At 40.3% G+C, this 24148-nt stretch overlaps 1 protein-coding gene across 20 annotated transcripts in view; it reads right to left on the bottom strand.

Annotated features, from left to right (window-relative positions):
* Positions 1 to 24148, bottom strand: part of LOC117398528 (neurexin-2-like) — a 420078-nt gene that overhangs the window by 70521 nt on the left and 325409 nt on the right. For all 20 annotated transcript variants that reach the window (XM_059015985.1, XM_059015996.1, XM_059015998.1 and 17 more), the window contains one exon: positions 9056 to 9237. In XM_059015985.1, coding sequence (XP_058871968.1) covers positions 9056 to 9237 — 182 coding nt within the window. The remainder of the gene's footprint in view (positions 1 to 9055; positions 9238 to 24148) is intronic.

Genomic DNA, 24148 nt, shown 5'->3' with positions numbered 1-24148 from the left:
TGAAGAAACTGAGAAAGACTTTTAAAAAAATGCAATTATGCGTATGATTAAAAAGATTAAATACCATTGAACAGTATAAAGCTCACCCCTTACATCATATAGGTTATTACCATATCTCCCTGTGCTTTACAATGCTTACCTATGCTTTACCATGCTTTCATTACACTTTGCTCTACTTTTACTATGGGAAACTTTTATAAGGCTTAGTCTACCATATTTTGTTTTGTATATGCTTTACCATATCTCTCTGTGCTTTACAATGCTTACCTATGCTTTACCACACCTCTCAGTGCTTTACCATACCTCTATGTGCTTTACAATGCTTCCCTATGCTTTACCAGACCTCTCTGTGCTTTACCATACCTCTATGTGCTTTACCACACCTCTCTGTGCTTTACCATACCTCTATGTGCTTTACAATGCTTACCTATGCTTTACCACACCTCTCTGTGCTTTACCATACCTCTGTGTGCTTTACAATGCTTACCTATGCTTTACCACACCTCTCTGTGCTTTACCATACCTCTATGTGCTTTACAATGCTTCCCTATGTTTTCCCATACCTCTCTGTGCTTTACAATGTTTCCCTGTGCTTTACAATGCTTACCTTGGCTTTACCAGACCTCTCTGTGCTTTACAATGCTTCCCTATGCTTTCCCATACCTCTCTGTGCTTTACAATGTTTCCCTGTGCTTTACCATACCTCTCTGTGCTTTACAATGTTTCCCTGTGCTTTACCATACCTCTCTGTGCTTTACAATGCTTACCTTGGCTTTACCATGCTTTCACTGTGCTTTATTAGACTTTGCTGTGCCTTTATGGGAAACCTATATAAGGGTCTACGCATTGTTGATTTCACCCATGCACAGATGCTTGGACACCTATAACTATAAAATACTGCTTTATTATTAATATACAAGTTGAAAACCCAGCTATATATGTTTTCTAATCATTACCAGCATTTATTTAGTCCATTCACAACTTCATTAAAAAGAGAGAAAAGGGTGATGAAGAGAATACTGTTAAGTGGCTGAGGTACGATTGTGATGTCATCGTTTGGAATGGACTTTGCAGTTGAATGGAATTCTGAGAAGAGAACGGAAGTAGGAATTTTTTTTAAAGCAGGCGATGTCAGCCCTTGCTGATATGGGAATACAGCGCGGTACAAAACTGAAAGCGGCACGGCTGATGATGTCATGAATAGGGCTTCTGATGCGTCGTGGAATACAGAACACCAGACGTGCTCTCTGATTGGCTGAAAGATCCTGCGCCTTCTGTATTTCATTTTTGCGATTTTTCCCGTAATTTTCTATAATCCACTTTCTGCAGAGGTGTTATCTCTCCAATAAGTATCACGCAACTTCCCTGTAAATTCTGCTTGCCAGCTGATCACGGTTTATAAACTGATGCAGTGTTACTGCGTTTGCAGTTTGATACAACCGCAAAATCCACTATAAATAAAACAAACACTGGTAATTAACCATTTAGTTTAATTACTGTCTGTACTACATTTGATGCAATTTCTCTGGCCTGATTCTGATGTTTTTGCTACTGACACAACTGTTTTATGAGAAGCCATTTCCTTCTATATTTGAGCTATCTAATTCTTCGTGGGCGTCTCTTTACCTCAAAACACTTGGTAACAAACTTGCCTCTTTTTTAAAGAAATTAACACTCCTGGGTGAGACTGCCTGCTTCAAGCGGATTCTGAACGTAATGGACATTTGAACTTGGGATGGTAGTATCTGCTTCTCACGAAGGGTTAACTACCTGCGATGTCCTCCACTCCAATTAACGAAAAAGATTAACGATCCCCACTCCTTTTATACTGCGCTCTGGGCATGACATGCATCTAAGCACCAGCACTGTTCGTGCTATGAAATATTAATAAAATCACTGACAGACCCACTGCAGCAGTGCCTAGCCGGCACATAGAAACTGCCTTTATTTATACTTCAGCCTTGCTGTTGTGTTGTTTGATTAATCAGATATCGACTGCTACTTACAAAAGGCCCACGCCATTCAATTAAACATATGCTGCTGTTTTTCTCCCCCAACTTCCCCCAACAGTATTCTATCACCCTAGACAGTAAAACATTGCTTTAAGACCACCTCAAGAAAAAAGCTCACCTCTTTACAGTCCTGATTTGCACCTATTGACAGCAATATAAATTGAACATTAAGACCAGCCCTGTATTCAGTATTAAGTCTACTGTCTGCAGTCCCAGACCCTATGGATGCAACACAGTGGTGTAGCTCAGCTTGCATAATAGGCAAGCTAAGTCACATGACTCCCATCTCTCGCACAGCTGTCTGATTCAGGCTGATTGATGCAATGCAAAGAGCATTAGGAACTTCTTATATTACTACGCCTTTATTACAAACGGTATACAAATACAGAGGTACAAACACTTAGATGATATTGTAATAACTATGTACCAACTGTGTAATTACTGTCACGTAATAGGAACGTTGAAAAATGAATCGCCCAACTAATAATTTATTTGGGAGCTAATGAATTCTTTCTGGTTTAATTTGTTTTTCTCAAAGTAGTTATTCCTACAAGGGAATTAGCAAATTCCAGATCGCTTCTGACAGTTTTATATGTGCTGTGCAGAATTGCTAATTATACAAAGTTTTACAATCACTCCAAGCAGTAAAAAAACCTGCTGTAGATCAACCCGCATCGCCTGTGGGCAAACTTTCTCCTTCCTTTTGTTATTGTCTTTATTAGCTGCAGTGTCATTAATCATACTCAGTTTTGCAATATAATTCCTCGCTGTCACTGTAAGCTTTAAAAAAAGTGTCTCCTTCCCTCTGTCCTAAATCTCTACTTAATTTCCAGCTGTGTCCCCTGGTCCTGGTTGCTTGAATAATTGGCTAGGGTTGTGAACTTTATGAAGACTTCAATCAAGCCCCCTCTAATTCGTCATTGTTCTTGGGCATATCATTTATACCAGTTGCTATAGATTTTTATTCTGTATATTCATTAGAATGATACAACATTGGGATACAATATTTCCAGAAGGAATCTGGAGCCATTGACATCATTTACTGGCATATCGTAACACAGAGCTGTGCAATTCTAGATTCGTCTGGAGTCATTGCAAATACGCTCCCTCCAAGGAGCTTGGAGCAAGTTAATCCGCTAATCCACTAAGTAAGCTTTAGGACAAGCAAGAGATGCTAAAATGATTGGATCAGAATCAATAGCCTTTGCTGTGCCTTGGGAACTACTTTGATAGTGTTGGGCTTTTGTCTGTAGCGAGAAAATGTGATACTTATCTCTCTCACTCTGTCTATCGCTATGCTGTGATTTGGTGCTTTGGAAAGCTATAGATTTACCACCCTTGCTCTTAGAGGGGGAGGGAGCAGTTCAGTCTCCGTGCCTCAAGCCTGCCCTGGACTGGACTAGAGGGAGCACCCTTTCTCTTAGTGGGTGAGGGAGGGAGCAGTTCAGTCTCTATGCCTCAAGCCTGCCCTGGAGTGGACTGGAGGGAGCACCCTTTCTCTTAGTGGGTGAGGGAGGGAGCAGTTCAGTCTCCGTGCCTCAAGCCTGCCCTGGACTGGACTGGAGGGAGCACCCTTTCTTTTAGTGGGTGAGGGAGGGAGCAGTTCAGTCTCCATGCCTCAAGCCTGCCCTGGACTGGACTGGAGGGAGCACCCTTTCTCTCAGGGGGTGAGGAAGGGAGATTTTGTGTATGTATTATACAGCACTTTGTGGTGAAGCAACAGCAATTTAAAATTCTAATTTTGTTGTTGTATTTTAAACGCCCACTCCTTTAAATTTTATCTGTAATTTTAAATAGGGATCCCTAACGACGATGTGAAAAGCTGCCCTGTTTATGTTGGACTAACTCTGAGCCATCAATTATTATCCTGCACAATAATATGGCTCTCTGAATCAGGCAGCTTCAATTGGGAGCGCAGGGACGTGGCTTTTGCAAGCTAACCTTTTCATGTGTTTAACAGCAGGCACATTCCTTTGTAATGTCAGACCGCTGTTTCTCCCTAGGGCTAGAAAAGGGATGAGGTGGGGGTGGGGGTGCAAAGATGAATATAAAACAGCCCCCCTCTCCTCCTCCTCCTCCTCCTCCTCACTTTGCATTTTTTCTTATATGAATTGATCAATATTGGATTTTATTTATTTCCACCCTTCCAGCTACATTCACAGTTAAATGCTGGATTACCCAAACAGTATGTACTTCAATCAAAGGATGCAAGAGTATGTCAAGCGGGCAAACGTTTTGGCTGGTGCTATGCAGTGCAACACACCTTTATTCATTTGCTAGCATCGTATTTCATTTTGCCAATCAGATAGCAAGATCTGATACTCTTTGTCTGATTAACTGTGATATATTATCAAGTACAAAACTGCAAAATTACCAAGCAAATTTACTGTGGTAAACCCTTATATATTATATTATTTAATCCTTAGCAGACGCCGTTATCCAGGGCAACTTACAATTGTTACAAGATATCACATTATTTTTACATACAATTACTCATTTATACAGTTGGGTTTTTACTGGAGCAATCTAGGTAAAATACCTTGCTCAAGGGTACAGCAGCAGTGTCCCCCACTGGGGATTGAACCCACGACCCTCCGGTCAAGAGTCCAGAGCCCTAACCACTACCACACACTGCTGCCTGTCTTTAAAAGATGCATTAATTCTTAAGTGAAATGGTCAATTAACTTATAACTGGTACCCAGACCCTCTACCACCCAATATGGGCTTGAACCGCTAAGCCACATTCTGCCTGTGTGACTGACAGAACGACCCTTGCTCCCGACAGCTGTTAATATCTATGGCTGCTGGTTTTCATTGTACCGTATAGCATTTGCCGCAGTAAGGTATTGTGAAACTCTGCCAGTCCCAAAGGAAATGCTTTTATACACGCACTGCCGCATAAACACATCAACGATAGCATCTTTAAGACGGCTGGATCTATCCCAGGCAGACAGGCAGGCAGGCAGGCAGGCAGGCAGGCAGGCACAGACCCTGGTGTGAGTTAGCCTGCAGAAATCCATCTATCTGCAACCCTGCATTTTGTGTGTATGACCTCACATTGCTGTAAGTGAAGACTATATCTTTTTTTTTGGTGCACAAGCAAAGCAAAGATAGTTTCAGCTGCTGTAACCCGTTAACAAAAGTGCAAAATGCGATTAAGTTATAATGGGAGTCAATGCAACGTTCTCATTCATACAGTATAGATTGTAGATCTGAGATTGATGTGATACAGCTGAAATGTATTTACAATATATACAGTAGGAAACCCTGATATGTGATACAGCTATATGAAATGTATTTATAATATAAAGTAATTGAAGCCTGATATTGATGTGATACAGCCACCTGAAATGTATTTATAATATATAGTAGTTGACCCTGATATCGATGTGATACAGCCATGGGAAATGTATTTATAATACATACAGTATAGACCCTGACATTGATGGGATGCAGCCATCTGAACTTTTGTATCAGATCATTTCTATCAGATGGAAATTACGCCACATTAAAATTAGTTATACGATTTTATTATTCCTGTATGACTTTATATTATAAAAATATATACTAAAGAGTGCTGTGTGAAATAAAAGCAGATTTTTCACCCACTCAAGGTCAAAGTGGCCAATAGCCCCACTTAATGACACTATACCATATTCTATGTATAGTAGTGAACATACGCCTGTCTGTCTGTCTGTCTGTCTGTCCGTGTCTTTGTGTGTCTCTGTCTGTCTTAAGAAAATTATGATTAAGAATATCCGAAATCACTCTTGAGAAGACAACCAAACAGATTTATCAAATTGCAGCACCTCTTATCCTGTGTAGAGATATCATCCTGTGCATAGAGCACATGGGGTAGTTTAAATACAAATAAATAAACAAAACAATGCTTTCTTTTATGATTAATGGCAGTTTCTGTAATTTATAATATCTTAAATTGGTCTTATTATTATTTATTTCTTAACAGACTCCCTTATCCAGGGCGACTTACAATTGTTACAAGATATCACATTATTTTTACATACAATTCCCCATTTATACAGTTGGTTTTTTTACTGGAGCAATCTAGGTAAAGTACCTTGCTCAAGGGTACAACAGCAGTGTCCTTGACCGGGGATTGAACCCATGACCCTCCGGTCAAGAGTCCAGAGCCCTAACCACTACTCCATACTGCTGCCCTAACTACTCCACACTGCTGCCCTTATTATAACAGAGATCATTTAATTTCCCCAAGTTAGTAATCATGGTTATAAATATCCACACATGGTTTATCTAACCAAGTGGAGCGCTGGCATTTTGGTACTGGACAAAACAAGCTCTGAATACAATATAAAAATGACAGCTCCACCCACTCTCTAGAGTTGAAAAGTCTCATTGTCACGTGATTCGAATGGAATGAAGTCTGTACTGGGATTTAGGATTCTCCAGGCAAGCTCAAAAAAAGGTGGATTTTGAGAAAAATGGATGATATTGGAGAACCCAGAACTACTCAGAATGACTGCAAACACCACACAACAGTAAGCAGAAGGTGAAAATGACATTTGAAGTCATTTTAAATGTATGCTAAATTACTTATGCATCATAATATTGTATTACATTACATTATACCGTATTATAGCTAAGATCATGGGTGGATAAACATATTATGTTGTATCGTATTAGATTTTATATTCAGGGTAAGGGAGTGGGTCTACTTTACTCTATCCTGCAACTAATACTGATGAATGAGTTTTGTGAAGGGAAAAAAAATAACCCATAAATAATTTACGCAGTTATAAATAATTCAAGCCCTGCACATACTAGCTCAGTTCTATTATTTCAGAAAGGAATTTTTTATATTTGATAGCTGAAATGTAAAATGAGGATTAACCACTGGAAATCAACACAGCGCATTTTGCTTGTTTGGTAGAAAAGTTTGGTTTCATTCTTGTTTGAAAATGAAAGAGGAGATGCATTAAACAGCGGTTATATCCTGTGAATCTGCACTGCCTACGTGTACAGAATGACTATACTGTACAGCTTCCTTAAGAGACACTGTCAGAGATGAAGCCATCTTTAAATAATCCCTCTCCACCCCACCTTCTACAAACTCATGCATAAGGAAATGGGGGGGAGGGGCATTAATCTGCCCTAAATTATTAAAATGACATTTTCGAATCAATAAAAGAAAAAGAAAACACTAGTTAATTTAAAATGATTTGCAACTTACATAAGAACATAAGAAAGTTTACAACAAGAGGAGGCCATTCGGCCCATTTTGCTCGTTTGGTTGTTAGTAGCTTATTGATCCCAGAACCTCATCAAGCAGCTTCTTGAAGGATCCCAGGGTGTCAGCTTCAGCAACAACAACTTGAATGGACTGGACTGGAGGGAGCACCCTTTCTCTTAGTGGGTGAGGGAGGGAGCAGTTCAGTCTCCATGCCTCAAGCCTGCCCTGGACTGGACTGGAGGGAGCACCCTTTCTCTTAGTGGGTGAGGGAGGGAGCAGTTCAGTCTCCATGCCTCAAGCCTGCCCTGGACTGGACTGGAGGGAGCACCCTTTCTCTTAGTGGGTGAGGGAGGGAGCAGTTCAGTCTCCATGCCTCAAGCCTGCCCTGGACTGGACTGGGGGGAGCACCCTTTCTCTCAGGGGGTGAGGAAGGGAGATTTTGTGTATGTATTATACTGCACTTTGTGGTGACGCAAAACCAATTTAAAATTCTAATTTTGTTGTTGTATTTTGCACCCCATGATGGATACCTAGGCAGTAACGTAACAAGCTCAGGTGTGTCTTATTACACTTATTGTAATCCAGGAGTGGATCAAACTGCTGTGCAATGGGGGGCTTATTTCTATCCCTGATGTGGTCAGAGGTATGCAAATGGATTCTAACCCATTGGTTATCATTTTGAAGCTCTAGCTATATATACCAGTTTTGTACCAGCCGATGTTTAACAATATTATAATACTGACAATGTGCAAAGTACAGTACACACTCATAACACTCTCAATAGTGCTACGTTTTTAAAATAGCAATAGATACTTAATAAACTCAAAGACTGTGAAAGACTTCTAGTTGAAACATTTGTCATTGAATTTATCAAGTTTTTTGTGTTGCATTTCTGAAATAGTTGCCAAGGAAAACACAGGTGATTTCCGTTGCAGTCGACGTGCAGAAATTAATTATTATCCAGGCTAGAGCTTAATTAATAGAGAATGACACTACACAGAGACACAAGCTGAGCATGGTCTCATTAACACTTATTTAACCCTTAAGAACACAGTCCTGAATCAATGACTGCGGGAGACATGTAAAAATATCTATCAGAAATGATTAATACCATGCTGGAGATATGTTCAATATATAATGTAAAGCCAGGTTTAACAGTTCATTCCATTGGGACTTCCTAAAGATGATAGATTTATTGATGTATTTTTGCATAACGGATCAGAATAGTCCCATAAATTGTCTCCACTATGCACTTCAGTATGATAGCAACAGATACATCGCAAGTTATCACATGAAATAATTTGCACAATTAACAGGACTGCCTGGAAACACCACACAACCTGTTCATTGTGCTGCAACACTCCACCAACTGAGTGATTCGTAATGCTAGAGAGGCACAGCACTGCACAAGTTGTGTTCCGCCTTATGTGTAGGCTTATCCCTTTTCAACGTTGACAGGGGCTGACAAAATACTGTAATACAATCAGCATTTAGAGTATCTGACTGGGGTTCTTTCATTGGAACATCCTGACAATCCGACAACATGTTTGGACACTTTCAGTTTCGTTTCTGACCAGCTATACAACACATCGTGGAGATTTTAACAATAGGAAGTTATGATTGACACCCGTATTCATTTGATTTTCCTCAGCTTGGAAGCTTCAAGCTGCTGGTGGACGAATACGTTGAACACTGGCAGCCGTTGGTAGCCACAACAATCCGTTGCACAATCAGCAGGTTTCATGATGTTTCAAAAAGCTTGCGTCTCATACCCTTTCTCCAAACCAGCCTAGTTATGTGTGATACTGCCACTCAGGTCCCCCGGTTCTCTTACTATGTGAAGCTGCAGGTAGTCTCCCAGTCCAGATGCACTCTCCACCCGAACCAGGATGGCATCTTTGAGTTGCGTGCTGAACCCCACAGCCAGGCGGTCTGCTCGCGTGCTGGGCCGGTCATTAGGAGGCCAGGTGTAGGTAATGAGGGCACCTCCTCTCCCGAAAATGTAGGTGGTACCGGCTGAGACGTGAGAGAGAGAGAGAGCGAGAGAGCGAGAGAGAGAGAGAGAGAGAGAGAGAGAGAGAGAGAGGGAGAGAGAGAGAGAGAGAGAGAGAGAGAGGAAACAGGTTATAGACACACACATATATACACACACACACACAGATCATTCAACAAACAGCTCTATATGCGAGGAGAAAAAGGATCCATCAAGACCTGCATAGTAAGTTGCTTCAAATTTCATTTGAATTTCTTAAATGGAGCTCGCAATACGAAATCCTGTTTCTCCAATGTCGATTTATCATTTTTCTCTAAATTTGCCTTTAGCTGGCTTTGAGGTGCTTTGAGCTTGCTTGGAGAATCCTAACTGCCAGCACTGAAGAGCCTTACTCATTCAAATCCTGTGACAATGTGACAGTTGAACTAGCCCCACCTACTCTTTAAATATATAGACAGAGAGAGTAGGTGGGGCTGAGATTAAAAGGATAATTATTAATTCATTTGAATGCAATAAGGATGTCTGTTCAGCGCCTGGCACTTTAGTATTCTTCAGACAAGCTCAAAGCAGCTCAACGCCAGGTACAGACAGATTTAAAGAGAAATTATATTATCTCAATATTGGAGGAGCAACAGAATCCAGAATCACTCAGAATGATTGGAAATATCATGAATCCGCTCTTTAAATGTCAAGGAGAAAGCTAGATATTTTTAGAAAGTTTCAGACAGGCATACCGTACAGAATTGTTTAGTTCAGGCTTCTCTCGACTTAATAGAATGCAGAGTGCAATGTTTAAAAAAAAGTAGAACAGGAGAAGAGCCGACATTGTCAGAAGCCAGAATGAAAACTAAATGTGACAGCCAAAGCTGTGAGCCACGGGAAGGAGACCCGTCACAGAAGAGAAAGAAATCGCAAGGACTTAAAACCAACCGGAACGGTTACAGTACAAGGCAGAGATTTAGTACAGCAAAATGAAATCCACCACTGAATAATAATAATAATAATAAACCCTTTACTTTTTAATCTGCTCACATAAAAGTGCCTCACTTTAAAAATCTGTATGAAGAAGGAACGATGCAGAAAAAAATCGACTTGTGGGATTGTGGGACAGCTTCCTGTGCTGTAGGTCAACCTCACTCCCATTCCTAATATGTCTCTTATTGTGTAAGAGAGGATGGCTGCTAAAACTGTGTACAATTATGCATTTTTTGATAAGAGAACCTATATTGTACATGACCTATTAACTTATTATCAATCACAAAAAAACTGGAAGTTATTATTAAACACAAAAAAGGTGCTTTGTTTAAAGAATGGGGAAATATTTTGTATGCACGGGATGACATCTCTACACACTGTAATTCTGACAAACACTTTGCGATCCCATATAGAAGTTCATCACAGTTAAATCTGCTCAGCAATAGTTTTCCACCATGCTTTCCTCTATATGTTGTACTATGCATTTACCATAGTTTACAATAGTTTGCCACGTTTTTAAATGTGCTTTACCATACCTCGCTGGGCTTTACAATGCTTGACTATGCTTTACCGCGCTTCCACTGCACTTTGCTAAGTTTTCACTAACTTTGATAAGGGCTTTGATACTTTATTATTTATTGTAAACACAGAAATGGTAAAACAATACCTGGGAGATATTGTTTTGCTAATAGAAGATCAGAAACTGTTTTTTAAAATTATTTTTACACTTTTAAAGTCAGACAATGATGTCCAGTTGATGTCACAACACAGTATACACTGCTGTGCAAAAGTCTTAGACATGTTGTATTTTTCTACTCTGATGCATTATGAGCGTCAACAATTTACTCAAAGCCTCCAGTAGTGTTTTCTGGTATTATAACAACCTTGACTTGCATAAAGAAGGAAAAACATTGAGTGAAATAGCTCCCATCGCTAGATTTTCAAGGTGTGGTAGCCAAAGCATAATCAACAAGTACAGAGAAACATCATCTGTAATTGACAAACCCAGGACTGGAGGACCCAAAAAGCTGTCTAACAAGGATGAGCGACACTTGAAGATAATATCCTTAAGGAATAGAAAGAAGAAGAGCGTTGAATTAACAGAACTGACAGAAGGCACAGTTGTTGTTGTCCATCCATCAACAGTATGAAGCACCTTTGACCATTGTTCCATAGTCCAATTTCTGTGTTCTTGTGCATATTTTAGTCTTGTCCCCCTTTCTTAACAGCGGTATTCTTACTGCAACACATCCTTCAAGTCCTGATTTCAAGAGTGGTCTTCGTACTGCTGATTTGATGGACAGCGACACCTGTGCCTTCTGCCAGTTCTGTTGTCAATTCAACGCTTGTCTTCTTTCTATTCCTTCAGGATATTATCTTCAAGTATCGCTCGTCCTTGTTAGACAGCTTTTTGGGTCTTCCAGTCCTTGCAGATGATGTTTCTCTGTGGTTGTTGATTATGCTTCGGATACCACACCTTGAAAATCAAGTGATGCGAGCTATTTCACTCAATGTGTTTCCTTCTTTATGCAAGTCAAGGTTGTAGAAAACACTAGTGGAGGCTTTGAGTAAATTGTTGATGCTCATAATGCATCAGAGTACAAAAATGCAACATGTCTAAGAATTTTGCACAGCAGTATACATATATATATATAGATATACACATTTGAAAAAGTTTAACTGCCTGTATAACAAAACATCTAAAAGTAAAAAGGTAATGTACACAAAAATGTGAATAATTGATAACACATTTTTATATCAGCATGTCCTTCTTCAGCTGAATGGAAAAAGCAGTGCTGTCATAAATATTCAGAAACAAATACTTCAAAAAATTTGAAACATCACAAAAAGTTAGGGAGAGCGTGCAGACAGGCTGCCATAAAAATGTAATTCTCCCCGCCACTTATTTTTTTTTAAAAGCGATTTCTCAGAAATAAGGAAGAATATTCACTCTGACAGCTAAAGAGAAATCGCACTTTCATGGGAAGAGCTTGCAAATGCTTCACCGAAAAGGAGAAAGGAGGAGGGGGAGTAGAGGAGAGAGAGAGAAGGGAGAAGGGTGGGAGACGAAGAGAGTGATTGTGAGAGGAGGGAGAGAAAGATAGAGGGATAGAGAGGAGGAGAGAGAGAGGATACTAAATGGTTAGCACTTCTTTAAAATCACAGAATAAACCTGCTTAAAAGGCTGCTAAATTTTAATTGGCATGACAATATATATGCATTTTCCCAGTGCTTAATTTGTGCCAGGGCTTGCCGAAGTGCATCTCATAAAATGCTTTATTTTTAAATTGTCAGCACAGTTGTATCGTCTGCAAGTTCTTGCGTGCGCTACAGAGAGACAGCCACGTCTGTAGCCTACTTTAAATTACTTTACAATTTCAGTTTGAGTGCCTTTAAATAAGATGACACTGGCTGCAACTATACTGCCATTTTTTATACACAAATAAGCTTACTTGATCTGATCATTATTATTATTATTATTATTTGTTTATTTAGCAGATGCCTTTATCCAAGGCGACTTACAGAGACTCGGGTGTGTGAACTATGCATCAGCTGCAGAGTCACTTACAATTACGTCTCACCCAAAAGACGGAGCACAAGGAGGTCAAGTGACTTGCTCAGGGTCACACAACGAGTCAGTGGATGAGCCGGGATTTGAACCGGAGACCTTCTGGTTACAAGCCCTTTTCTTTAACTACTGGACCACACAGCCTCCTCATGATCATGAACGATACAAGCAACTTCTTACACTACTTTGATTAAATGAGTAGTACACAACAAAATATGAAAGCTGAACAGTAATTTCAACAAAGAACAATGACAACTTTTTAATGAATATTGTATCCTACTTCAATAGGAACATTAGCCTGCTATATTATATTAAACCAAAACAATAAAAAAATAATAACAATCTGGTTCTCTCTTGCCTTTTTCAATGAATATAATTTAATTAACAGAGAATAAAAAACATATTAAGACAACCTAGCTGAAGTTTAATTAATCGTTTTTGTAATTTACCAGCGGCTTTCGTTGCATACACATCGCTGATGATAGTGCAGACCGTGAGTCAAACCAATGTTCGTGTTGGGGTACGTATTTTTTTTTTTTAATCAATGTCGTCCTTCTGGAGTTTTTTTTTTAACAAAACATATATACAGATGTTTTTTAAAATGTATTATTTGTCCTACGGTTGCCTTTAATCAATTTTTCTGCACAAACTACTACTTTGTATATGATTTAGAATACGAGATTGTAAACATCTAACACTAGTAAGTACAACACTCTTTCAAATAAACGTGTTATGATTTTGAATGTGCGGTTCTTAGGGACGGTATTATTGTCATTGCTTTCCCCCTGGCACCTCTTTCTTTACAAATTAAACACTGCGTTTGCCCTAATCACATGGACTAAAGCTGTTGCTAAAAATGACCAATTTACTTAACTTAAGGAGCTGAATCCCTTTCATGTGAGTCAACAGAAATGAAAGCCATTCCAAAATACCCCCCCCCCCATCATACCCCCTCCCCCCGTACCCCTCCCATCTCCGTCCCCCTTTCCAGAGCCTAATTTTACCCTGTGATCACGACTCAGTTTTGACAAGGCATTTGTGAGTCATCAATTATCTGGGGTAGCTGCTCGCTTTCATTTTAATTCGGTACAGCACTCAGGGACAATCTTGAATGTGCAGCCTTGTCCTATTTCTTTGAAGATATTTAATATAACATTGTACACAAAAAAGATAAAGTCAACCACATTTTTTTGTGAACAAAAAGAAAGCATCCCCGGGAGCACAGTCTAAGTGGCATGTCCCATCGGATTGTAAACATGCAGTAATATGGAAATGTGAACAAGATCGGCTTTATTGAGATGTGGAAGAATGAGGCCTGACCATGAGATCTGAGCAGATCAGACTTCATAAAGCAGTACTGAACAAACAAGACATATGACAACACACAATATCAGCCAAGCATCTGTAGAGAATCATGTACACCAAGTGGACCACCAACTGGAGCGAGAGAGTTGTATAGCTCTGAGTGGGAGCCATGTGATGTTGAATTAGAGTTGTATAGCTCTGAGTGGAGAGTCATTAGGAGTTTGAATTAGTGCTCAGTGAACCATGTATAGAAAGCAAAAATGTCAAGTGGAAATGACTGAGGGTACGAAAGATAACGTCAAAGACATGGTTTTGACAGATGTCTTATATCAAGTGATGGTAAGAGAATATACATGTTCTGACCTATAGTAAACCTGTGCTATATATCATAAGGTGATGGTGATGGAAATTGTTCAATGGCCAATGTCCTAAGAACAGATACAAGAGGAACAGTGAAGGGTCCCATCTCATTTTCAGTATAAATAGAAGGGTAGTTATATAGACAACCCTGCATTGTGATTCCAAACATCTCCAGCTCTCCCCCCCTGAAGGAGTCCTATACCGTCACCTCCCAGTAGAAAAAGGTAACTTGGCCATTATCTTAAATCTGCTGTTTGATGCAGAGACCGCCTTACATAACGAAATGGAACGGAGGTTTATTACATGTGCGTTTGTGCTTCGGAATCAAATAACTGTTTCAATTATGAGTTATTCAAGTCTTAATTATACCTGATTGATAACCATTGATAATGAGAATAACATAATCAATGTTGTAATTATAAGACATTGAACCCCAACCCACACAGAAATAAGGATGATGCCCACATAGGCAAGGTAAACAAGAAACGTATGTTATCTTTTTTTGATAAGATCCACTCACTTAACACTTTGGAGTTCTGCTGCAGTTGAGCTTAGTGTAGCTTTAAGATTTCACTTCATTTTTAACATACAGCCAGGGACAGAACTGAATGAAATAGAAGCCAAGTTTGTAATATCTGCCTGCCACATTCAAAACCTGATCCAAAAAAAAAAATTTCATTGAACTTAATCCCCAAACTGTGAAAACCGACGAAGAAAGAATCCGAGCGAACCTTATCGTGAAACGTTTTTATATAGACTGGGGTGTCCAATCAATCATGGTCCTGGAGGGCCATTCCAATCAAGGTTTAACAGGTAAAATGAGACAATTAATTTGTTTGGGTTTGCTCCATTCCTGGTTTTACTAAGACACTTTACTGCTAATCAAGCTTGTAGTAAAACCTGGAATCAGTAAAACTGTTATATAAAAATATCAGTCATATTTCCAGCCCAGATATTACAGAATACATGAATCTAGAACGCGTGTAGCTACATATCTCTCGCGTTTTAAAATTTGTCCCCCAATTTCGAGACATAATGGACACAGAGACGGGGTGCTGTTAAGAATGGGGACTTTGAAAGGCAATTCTGGCCCAATCAATCAAGGATGTGTCAAGCAATGGGCCTTTCTGGAAAACACTTCACGGCAATCAAAGGCAGCTAGACAATTACTGGCGCGTCAAAGCCCTCTTATCAGGCTCTTTACAACCCATCTCCTCTCTGCTGGAAAAAAGAAGCACAGCTCAAGAATCCAGCTCAAGTATCTAATCAACTCTCTCTGTTCAGTCTTTCCTTTACTTTAACCCATCTTGGGAAATTGAGTCCATTTTTGTTTGGAAGGCACACTGGATTGTTCTTACTCTGTGCACTAAAAAAAAGAAATCATTAAAAAAAAGGGTTTTATTTTAAAAGGACGAGAGGCTATCGGATGGGAATTTTGCCGACAAATGATGAAAATGAAATATTTACTATGGAAGTTGTTTCACCATCCGGTGTATTTGCAGAATTGAACTTTCTTATTTGTTTCCATGCATATCAAAACTGTGATATATAGTTTCCTTCAATGCAACACTACGGAATGCTGTTCAGGGAGTGTAAGAGCCTCCCTTTCTCTTTCTCTGCTCCACCAGCACAGCGAGAGGCTGTTCAGAGAGTATAAGAGCCTCCCTTTCTCTTTCTCTGCTCCACCAGCACAGCGAGAGGCTGTTCAGAGAGTATAAGAGCCTCCCTTTATCTTTCATCGCTCCACCAGCACAGCGAGAGGCTGTTCAGAGAGTATAAGAGCCTCCCTTTATCTTTCTCCGCTCCACCAGCACAGCGAGAGGCTGTTCAGAGAGTATAAGAGCCTCCCTTTCTCTTTCTCTGCTCCACCAGCACAGAGGGAGGCTGTTCAGAGAGTATAAGAGCCTCCCTTTATCTTTCTCCGCTCCACCAGCACAGAGGGAGGCTGTTCAGAGAGTATAAGAGCCTCCCTTTATCTTTCATCGCTCCACCAGCACAGAGAGAGGCTGTTCAGAGAGTATAAGAGCCTCCCTTTATCTTTCTCCGCTCCACCAGCACAGCGAGAGGCTGTTCAGAGAGTATAAGAGCCTCCCTTTCTCTTTCTCTGCTCCACCAGCACAGCGAGAGGCTGTTCAGAGAGTATAACAGCCTCCCTTTCTCTGCTCCACCAGCACAGAACATTTTCCTAATTGCGCTAAAGCAACTGTAAGGTAGGCAGGAAAAGATGTGCCCCCTTTAAACTTGAGCAGTCTCTTGGATTCCCTGGTGGAGAGCTACAGAAACACTGCAGTGTTATTAATTCTCACACCCACAGCATTCTAAACAACTGCTGTGTTGAAGCCTGGAATGCAGAGTGTGGGTTTGGGTTCTTTGAAAAGTTCAAAATAATTAATTCCGATTTAGTGTTGCAACCTCCTGCCATAATCTCTGTCAATCGTGTGCAGGGCCACCACAGGCATTGATTCAACGTGACTACAGGAATGGAAACCAGACTTGCATAGCGGTTTGATCCATTCTTGGTTTTATGAAGAGTTTAAGACGACACACCTGAGCTTGTTACCTATACCCTGTGGCTAATCAAGCTGGTAGTAAAACCTGGAATGGGTCCAACTCTGGACTAAAGCTGTTTAAATTGTATTGAAGGGATACAGCATTCCCCAATGATTAGCAGCCACTAATCTTATCAGGGGATGTATATTAATGGCTATTACACAGACGTTGAGAGCTCTAGAATTGAATAACCCTTCTATTCTGAATATTCGGGAATTCATGCATACCTAATGAGGCAACACGCTCTATTCATGATCACTTTTAATTTGGGTTTAAATATTCTGTTTTATACTTGTTATACAAACAGAATAATTCATGAATGTACATGGAGCACTGTGGTGGTTTCACTCATAGACAACGGAGCCCAGGAGATGCGTCTCTCCTCATTCATATAATAATTCCAGGACTCCATGCATGTTCGTGGTGTATCCTCTGCATCTCTCGTTCCATTCCTTATTTGTTTAACATGCTACTGTGTGTGATCCCTGTCTTAAACTGTGTTTGTTTCTGCTTGGCACATTATTGCTCATGCTTACTAAACATGCAAGCCCCGCCTACTCTATTTTTACAATATGCACAGTGGGAGGGGTTTGTAGAGGTCAAAAGCCATATCGTCACATGATTTTAATGAGGAAGTCTGTTTGGTTCCTTATAATAGTTTCCCAATTATAAAAGCATAGCATGGTGTAATAGGATAGTGAAAGCATGGTAAAGCACAGGCTATTGTAAAGTAGAGTGGTATAGTAAAGCATATGAAAAACCAGGGTAAATTATGGTAAGTGCATAATATAACCAGGGGAAAGCATGGGATAACTGCAAAAATACAGTGCGAAAATACAATACTAAACTTTTTTTTAAAAGGGGTTTATCAAGCCAAGCGTAAAGCAGATTTCAACAATATTGGAGCAGCATTTATAATTACTGTAACCATCACATACAGGTAATATTTAGAGGGCAAAGGAAAGCAATGGAAAGCTACACACTCTTTCACATTGCATGATGTCACCCTGTGACCTAAATGTGCATTACACTGGAAGTTATAAACGACAAGATCTCTTACAGATGGAGATGCAAACCATATGGTAACCTATATCTTTAAAGCAATGTGTCACAGGAGATACATTTTCTTAATATACTATTTTGGTGCATAGCCGTAACCTTTAAAAGCGTGCATGCAGACAGCTAGCCTTCCTAATCTAATAAATTGCTGGTGGTGATATTTCTACACAACTCTCAAACCATAAGGGGAAAGAGAAATAAAAAAAAAACAAACATTCATATCAGAGGCTTATTTCAAAAAGCTTTGCTTATAATGGTATGTCCCAGCAGGATTTGTGAGTAGCAGTGCAATAATATGGCCCTAGCCTTCAGCCCTTGTTGTGTATGACTGTAATGTCCTGCTTATCTCTATTGTACGTGGCACATTTTCTGCTTTTACTGCCATGACATAACATAACCCGCCATAGCACTGTCAACAGGGGTCGATTCACTAATTCCCACGAACGCCAGGAAAATGGCAAGGATGGGCAACCTTACTGCCCACGCAACTTGGGGATTAGTGGCAGCATTACCTTGTTAATAAGAGCTCTAAATGGTTTGAACACGTACGGGAGAAATATCTTTTGCATGGCAACTCCCGAAGACGTGGCGCTGTTTCCATCACAGTATGAAGACGGAATTTGATATCATCTGTCCTCCTCTGGTTTTAAAGATCATATTTGGGGGAACTGCTTAGAACCTCCTGCCAATGCTTCTCCCTCAGTCCACACTTACAAATAGATACCTGTCTTACTTACTCTATTGTTTGATCTCTGTGTGCTGCTGATTAAGTTTGACCTGCGCATGTTTTTATTGTGGTGTTTGTACAATTGGAATGGTCTTTTATGCACTGCAATTTTCTTTTTTGTATCGTTTTCCAGGAACCCCTTGTAAATAAGGCTTCAGTATCAATGGGTAAATCTCCTGTATAAATAAATAAATGATAACATTTATAAACGAGAGGAGGCCATTCAGCCCATCAGTGCTCACTAGGTTCCTAGTAGCTGGTTGATCTCAGAACTTTGGCAAGTTGGGTCTTAAAGGATCCCAAAACAAACTGTTGCATACGAGTATTCTGTGAATCACAGAACAATGTGTGAATCAGCGGCTCATGTTAATTTGGGTCACTGTTTACATCACGCGTGACATTTTCCTCTGCATGTGTGTGTGTGTCTATATAATTAGCCCTGTTCATGTTTGTGTGTGTGTGTGTGTGTGTGTGTGTGTGTGTGTGTGTGTGTGTGTATGTGTCTATCAAAACATAATATAACTGAGATCTAACAAGCAATCAAGGAAAAATAATATATTTATTTATTTATATCTGTGTTTGTCTAGGCTGATACTGTGAGCCATTTTTCACATTTTGATGGATTCAATTGAGCAGAAATCTCAAATTCATCCTGATGTAATAAAACATGGTTAAAGATGTTCGAAGGAGAAAAAAAAGAAAGTCATTACCAGAGAGAAGTCAATTTTCCAAGCGGTTAAATCCCTCGTCTTAAATTGGGAACAAAACTCAACAAGTACTGACATCTGAAGGGACACTTAAATTGCTTGCCCTGTGTACTCCATTATCTCAAAAGATAAGCAGATTTAAATGACATTTTAATTGTTTACATTCTGTGTATGGTGTTTGCTATCATTCTGCTACTTGATTCATTACCCTCTTCCTTCAATGGCTGGCTTGTTTGGAGAATCCTAACAGCCTGCCTCATTCCATTCAAATTACGTGGTACGGCTTTTCAACTCTGCAAGCCTATAGAGCACAGAGCAGGTGACAGAGTGGAAAAGTCCCACTGTCACATGATTTGATTGGAATGAGGAAGGCGGTTGAGTTCCGGCAATTACGATTCTCCAGACAAGCTCAAAGCCAAGTAAAGGCAGATTTAGAGAGATGGTGGCTCCATATAGGTGTAACAGGATCCAGAACCACAGAATGATGACAAAGACAACGAAATAGTAAGGGAAATGTAAAAATAGCAATACAACAACCGTCAATGCTACATAACATTTAATATTCCTTATAAAACAATTAACACCCTAGAGAGTTATGAGAGGAACCCATCAGAGGTTCCTTGCACTTATTTCCTCTGGTCCTGGTTTCTGTGATGTCCCTACTGACAGCTCCATTGCAGTTGCGCTGTTTGTAATTATGTCCCATTTCAGCACTGGACAGCTCCATTGTCTGTGTGTGTTCTGTACTGTACGTGTCTCTTGTTTCAGCGCTTTAGCAATGGCCCAACTCCAAGGTGGATAGACTTTAAATCATCACTGAATAATGCGCAGTGTTTAGAACAAACAATAGCTGTCGTCTGGTTTTGTTCTTCCTGTCTAGCCAGGCTGTTAGTCGGGGTTTCTAATTAATTTTTTTTTAAGGTTTAGTTGTGAGCCTGGATTTCAACAAACTTGACTACGTACACCGCCTGGATACTAGGACCTGTCTACCCGATTGGATGTGGCATCGCTCTGAATTTGAGATGCAAAGTAGGTTGATGATGTGACCATGTGAGAGGAATCTGCCATGGCCACCACAATCCCTGGATCTCAAGCCAATTGCAATCCCCAGATCTCAATCCAATTGAGCATGTTTGGGATAAAGTTAAATGTTCACGATTCTCTGCTACGGTGGCCCAGAAGTGCAAAAAAGGTAGAAAACAATTTAATCTGCCATCCAATTTAAATTCTGGCAGATGCCTTTTAAATGAGGTCGACACCCCTGTCTTTAATGCCCTCACCCCTGATTGAAGCCTCTGTGTAGATGTGTTACCTCTTTGCACTTCTAAGCTATCGTACTCTACCTACCTCTCTGTACCAATTAAACAATGTAGAACTGGAAGGACCCCTGGAGAGATCTTGTGCAGTCTATGCCACCATGCGTCATCAATAGATTAATTAAAATAAACTGGATTTCTGTGCAGAAGATGACGCACACTGGTATCAGAACGCCTCAGCAACTTAATACATCTGTATATTCAAAATGGTCTAAAAGCAACACAGGCAAAGATAACAGAATGGAACAACACATCTAGAAAACGGATTAAAACCTTGGTAGATCTGAACGATCGGTTAGGCATCACAGTAATCCACTGCACGGTGGACAGTCTACAGAGCAGTCAAGCAGAAAACTCAACAGGATCTCAAAACATGAACGGACATTAGGAGGTAGCGGTGCAGAAAAATCCAACCCTGGAAATTGACAACTTAAACCAGTACAAGGCTGTAAAATCTGATGGGAAACTGCACAGAGCGAGAATAGAAAGAGATGTATGCTGCTGCTTGTTAAAGCATAGCTTCTGCACCTCTAAGCTGTTTCAGATTGAAAGATACACTCATACTCTTTCACAGCCTAATAGTATACATTCCTCAGAATCGGCTTCCTTTGTTACCAGGGGTGCTGCCTTGAGGGCTTCACTGACCTAGTTACAATATCAGAGACAGAGAGTGGCAAAGAACACAGGACTGGGTTTGTAATGAAGAGCAGTTTTAGCAATGCAGATCTCAGATGCATTTTCTGCTACAGAATCACACTGGCACGGTATAATAATGTATTAATGCCTGATGTCGAGATTACAAGACACTTTCATCTCACAATCTTGATATTTCAAACCAGTCAAACCCACCATAGTGAAAAGATACAGATACAGACCGGTCCAAACAGATATATGATATATATTACTGTCGGCTCAGTACCGTGACTTTTAAAAAACACTGTACAATCTGTTATCAAACTATTCAGATGATGTAATGATTATCGCTGAAGGTATGGATCTGGGTTGTGGGTTTCAATTTATACATGCATGAATGTTAAAGTTAGATATTTGAAAATATGTTTGTATTATAGATTGCATGTATGTCATTTCAAAATTGTATACACATATTTGTATATAAAAAAGGCAAAATCAGAGAGCTTTTAGAGGAAAACTCAAGACGCGGCACACACTCTGTACACACTGTGCTTGGATTGACCAGCATGATTCTGCAGCCTAAGACAGTGACTTATGCAAAGTGGGCATTTCTCGAGGGACTGCCAGAACTCAGATTGCCCCAGGCCTTAAGACCCGAGTAGAGTTCCTTTAGTTAGTTAGTTAGTCCTTTAATGCAACATAGTTGGCATGGTCCATCTATCCACAATGAGTTGAAGTTAAATAGGGTTTATATAGCCTTGGGGCTCAGATATACAGTACAGGCTAAATTATTAACCGTGTGCTCTCTTTAGGGAATGGAAGTGTTGCTTTCATCATTCTGTTTTTAAAACAGTTCCCATTACAAGCAGGATAACACATCCTCAGGTAGTTTATGTCCTGGACTGGAGGGAGCACCCTTTCTCTTAGGGGGGTGAGGGAGAGAGGAAGTTCAGACTTCATGCCTCAAGCCTGCCCTGGACTGGAGGGAGCACACTTTCTCTTAGGGGGGTGAGGGAGGGAGCGGTTCAGTCTCTGTGCCTCAAGCCTGCCCTGGACTGGAGGGTGCCCCCTCTCTCTTTGGGGGTGAGAGAGGAAGCAGTTCAGTCTCCATGCCTCAAGTCTGCCCTAAGCTTGGATATCTCCACCCGGCCACATTTGGTCTGGTCAGAAGCCAAGAATAAATTGAAAATCACTGCAATGTAGCAAAGTCCCTGCAACCCATCACACAATGAAGTGATATCTTAATAAAAAACCGACCCAAAAATAAATATGTTACTCTATGACTTATTACAATATTTTGTAAGCCACTGAAAAAAATACGTCACAATGGGCAAGACTAGAGATAATTAACCAAGGTCTGGGGTTCTAAAAAGAGGGGGTTGCTTAACTACAGATTGGTTATCCCCGATGGGAATAGAAAACATGTAAGCATGCAATATTTCTTTTTATTTTTAATTGCTTGGCATATCCACTTTGAAGTATATAAGAAAATGAAAGAACTCCCCTTTTTTCTAACAACAGTAATCGAAAAAAATGAATGAAAAAAGGAGGTTGGCTTTTGTGATCTCTAGGTGCTGGAGGAAATCAAACACTTTGACAAGAGAGGTGTCAGATGAAAGCATGAGGAGTGGGATGATGTTTATAGATGGAAATCTTAAAATCCCACTTTGGCGATCTGACAGACACAGAAGTAGGTCACGGCTCCTATTGCATTGGCAGGTTTGACTTGTTGGCTTTTGCGGCATTGCATTTAATTCTTCTTCCTTGAAACACTCACAACATTCAAACCTTGTTTGTACACAGCTACATAAGGAAGAGCCAGACACAATCTGACATATTTACTAGAAACAGAGCTGTCCATCACCAAGGTGCTGAAATATGACTGAATAGGACATGCCTGCTGCTGGATTCAGTCTCCATGCCTCAAGCCCGCCCTGGACTGGAGAGAGCACCCTTTCTCTTAGGGAGTGAGGTAGGGAGCAGTTCAGTTTCCATGCCTCAAGCCTGGCCTGGACTGGAGGGAGCACCCTTTCTCTTAGGGAGTGAGGTAGGGAGCAGTTCAGTCTCCATGCCTCAAGCCTGGCCTGGACTGGAGGGAGCACCCTTTCTCTTAGGGGGATGAAGGAGCAGTTCAGTTTGTTTGTTTGTTTGAGGTTAAAACTCACAGCAGCCCAAGCTAGTTGCAGTGCCATTAGTCTCCTGTTACAAGCAATGCATTTGTACAAAGCACAGTAGCAATTTAACAACATAAATAATTGAAAAATCTGCCACAAAAGACCCTATTCTCAGCATGACCCCAGTTTGATATTTCACAGTGCTGACGGGCAGATAATAGAACACGCAAGCTTGATCATTTTAGCAAGACCACCATTAGCATTTACTTACACACAATTGCTTTAATTCATTGGAAATGGAATGCTGTTGCTAGGCAACAATGGCAGATAATCCCTCCCCCTTCCTTCCCATCCATTCAAAAACAACACACTGATACAATTCAAGACAGAATAGGGGCAGCAGTGTGGAGTAGTGGTTAGGGCTCTGGACTTTGGACCGGAGGGTCGTGGGTTCAATCCCAGGTGGGTGACACTGCTGCTGTACCCTTGAGCAAGGTACTTCACCTAGATTGCTCCAGTAAAAACCCAACTGTATAAATGGGTAACTGTATGTAAAAAATAATGTGTAAAAAATATGTAGTTGTATGTAACAATAATGTGATATCTTGTAACAATTGTA

This window comes from Acipenser ruthenus, chromosome 51, assembly GCF_902713425.1.
Source record: "Acipenser ruthenus chromosome 51, fAciRut3.2 maternal haplotype, whole genome shotgun sequence".
Taxonomy (NCBI): Eukaryota; Metazoa; Chordata; class Actinopteri; order Acipenseriformes; family Acipenseridae; genus Acipenser; species Acipenser ruthenus.
Note: the sequence above shows the minus strand (reverse complement) of the source record. Positions and strands in the feature narration are given on the sequence as shown.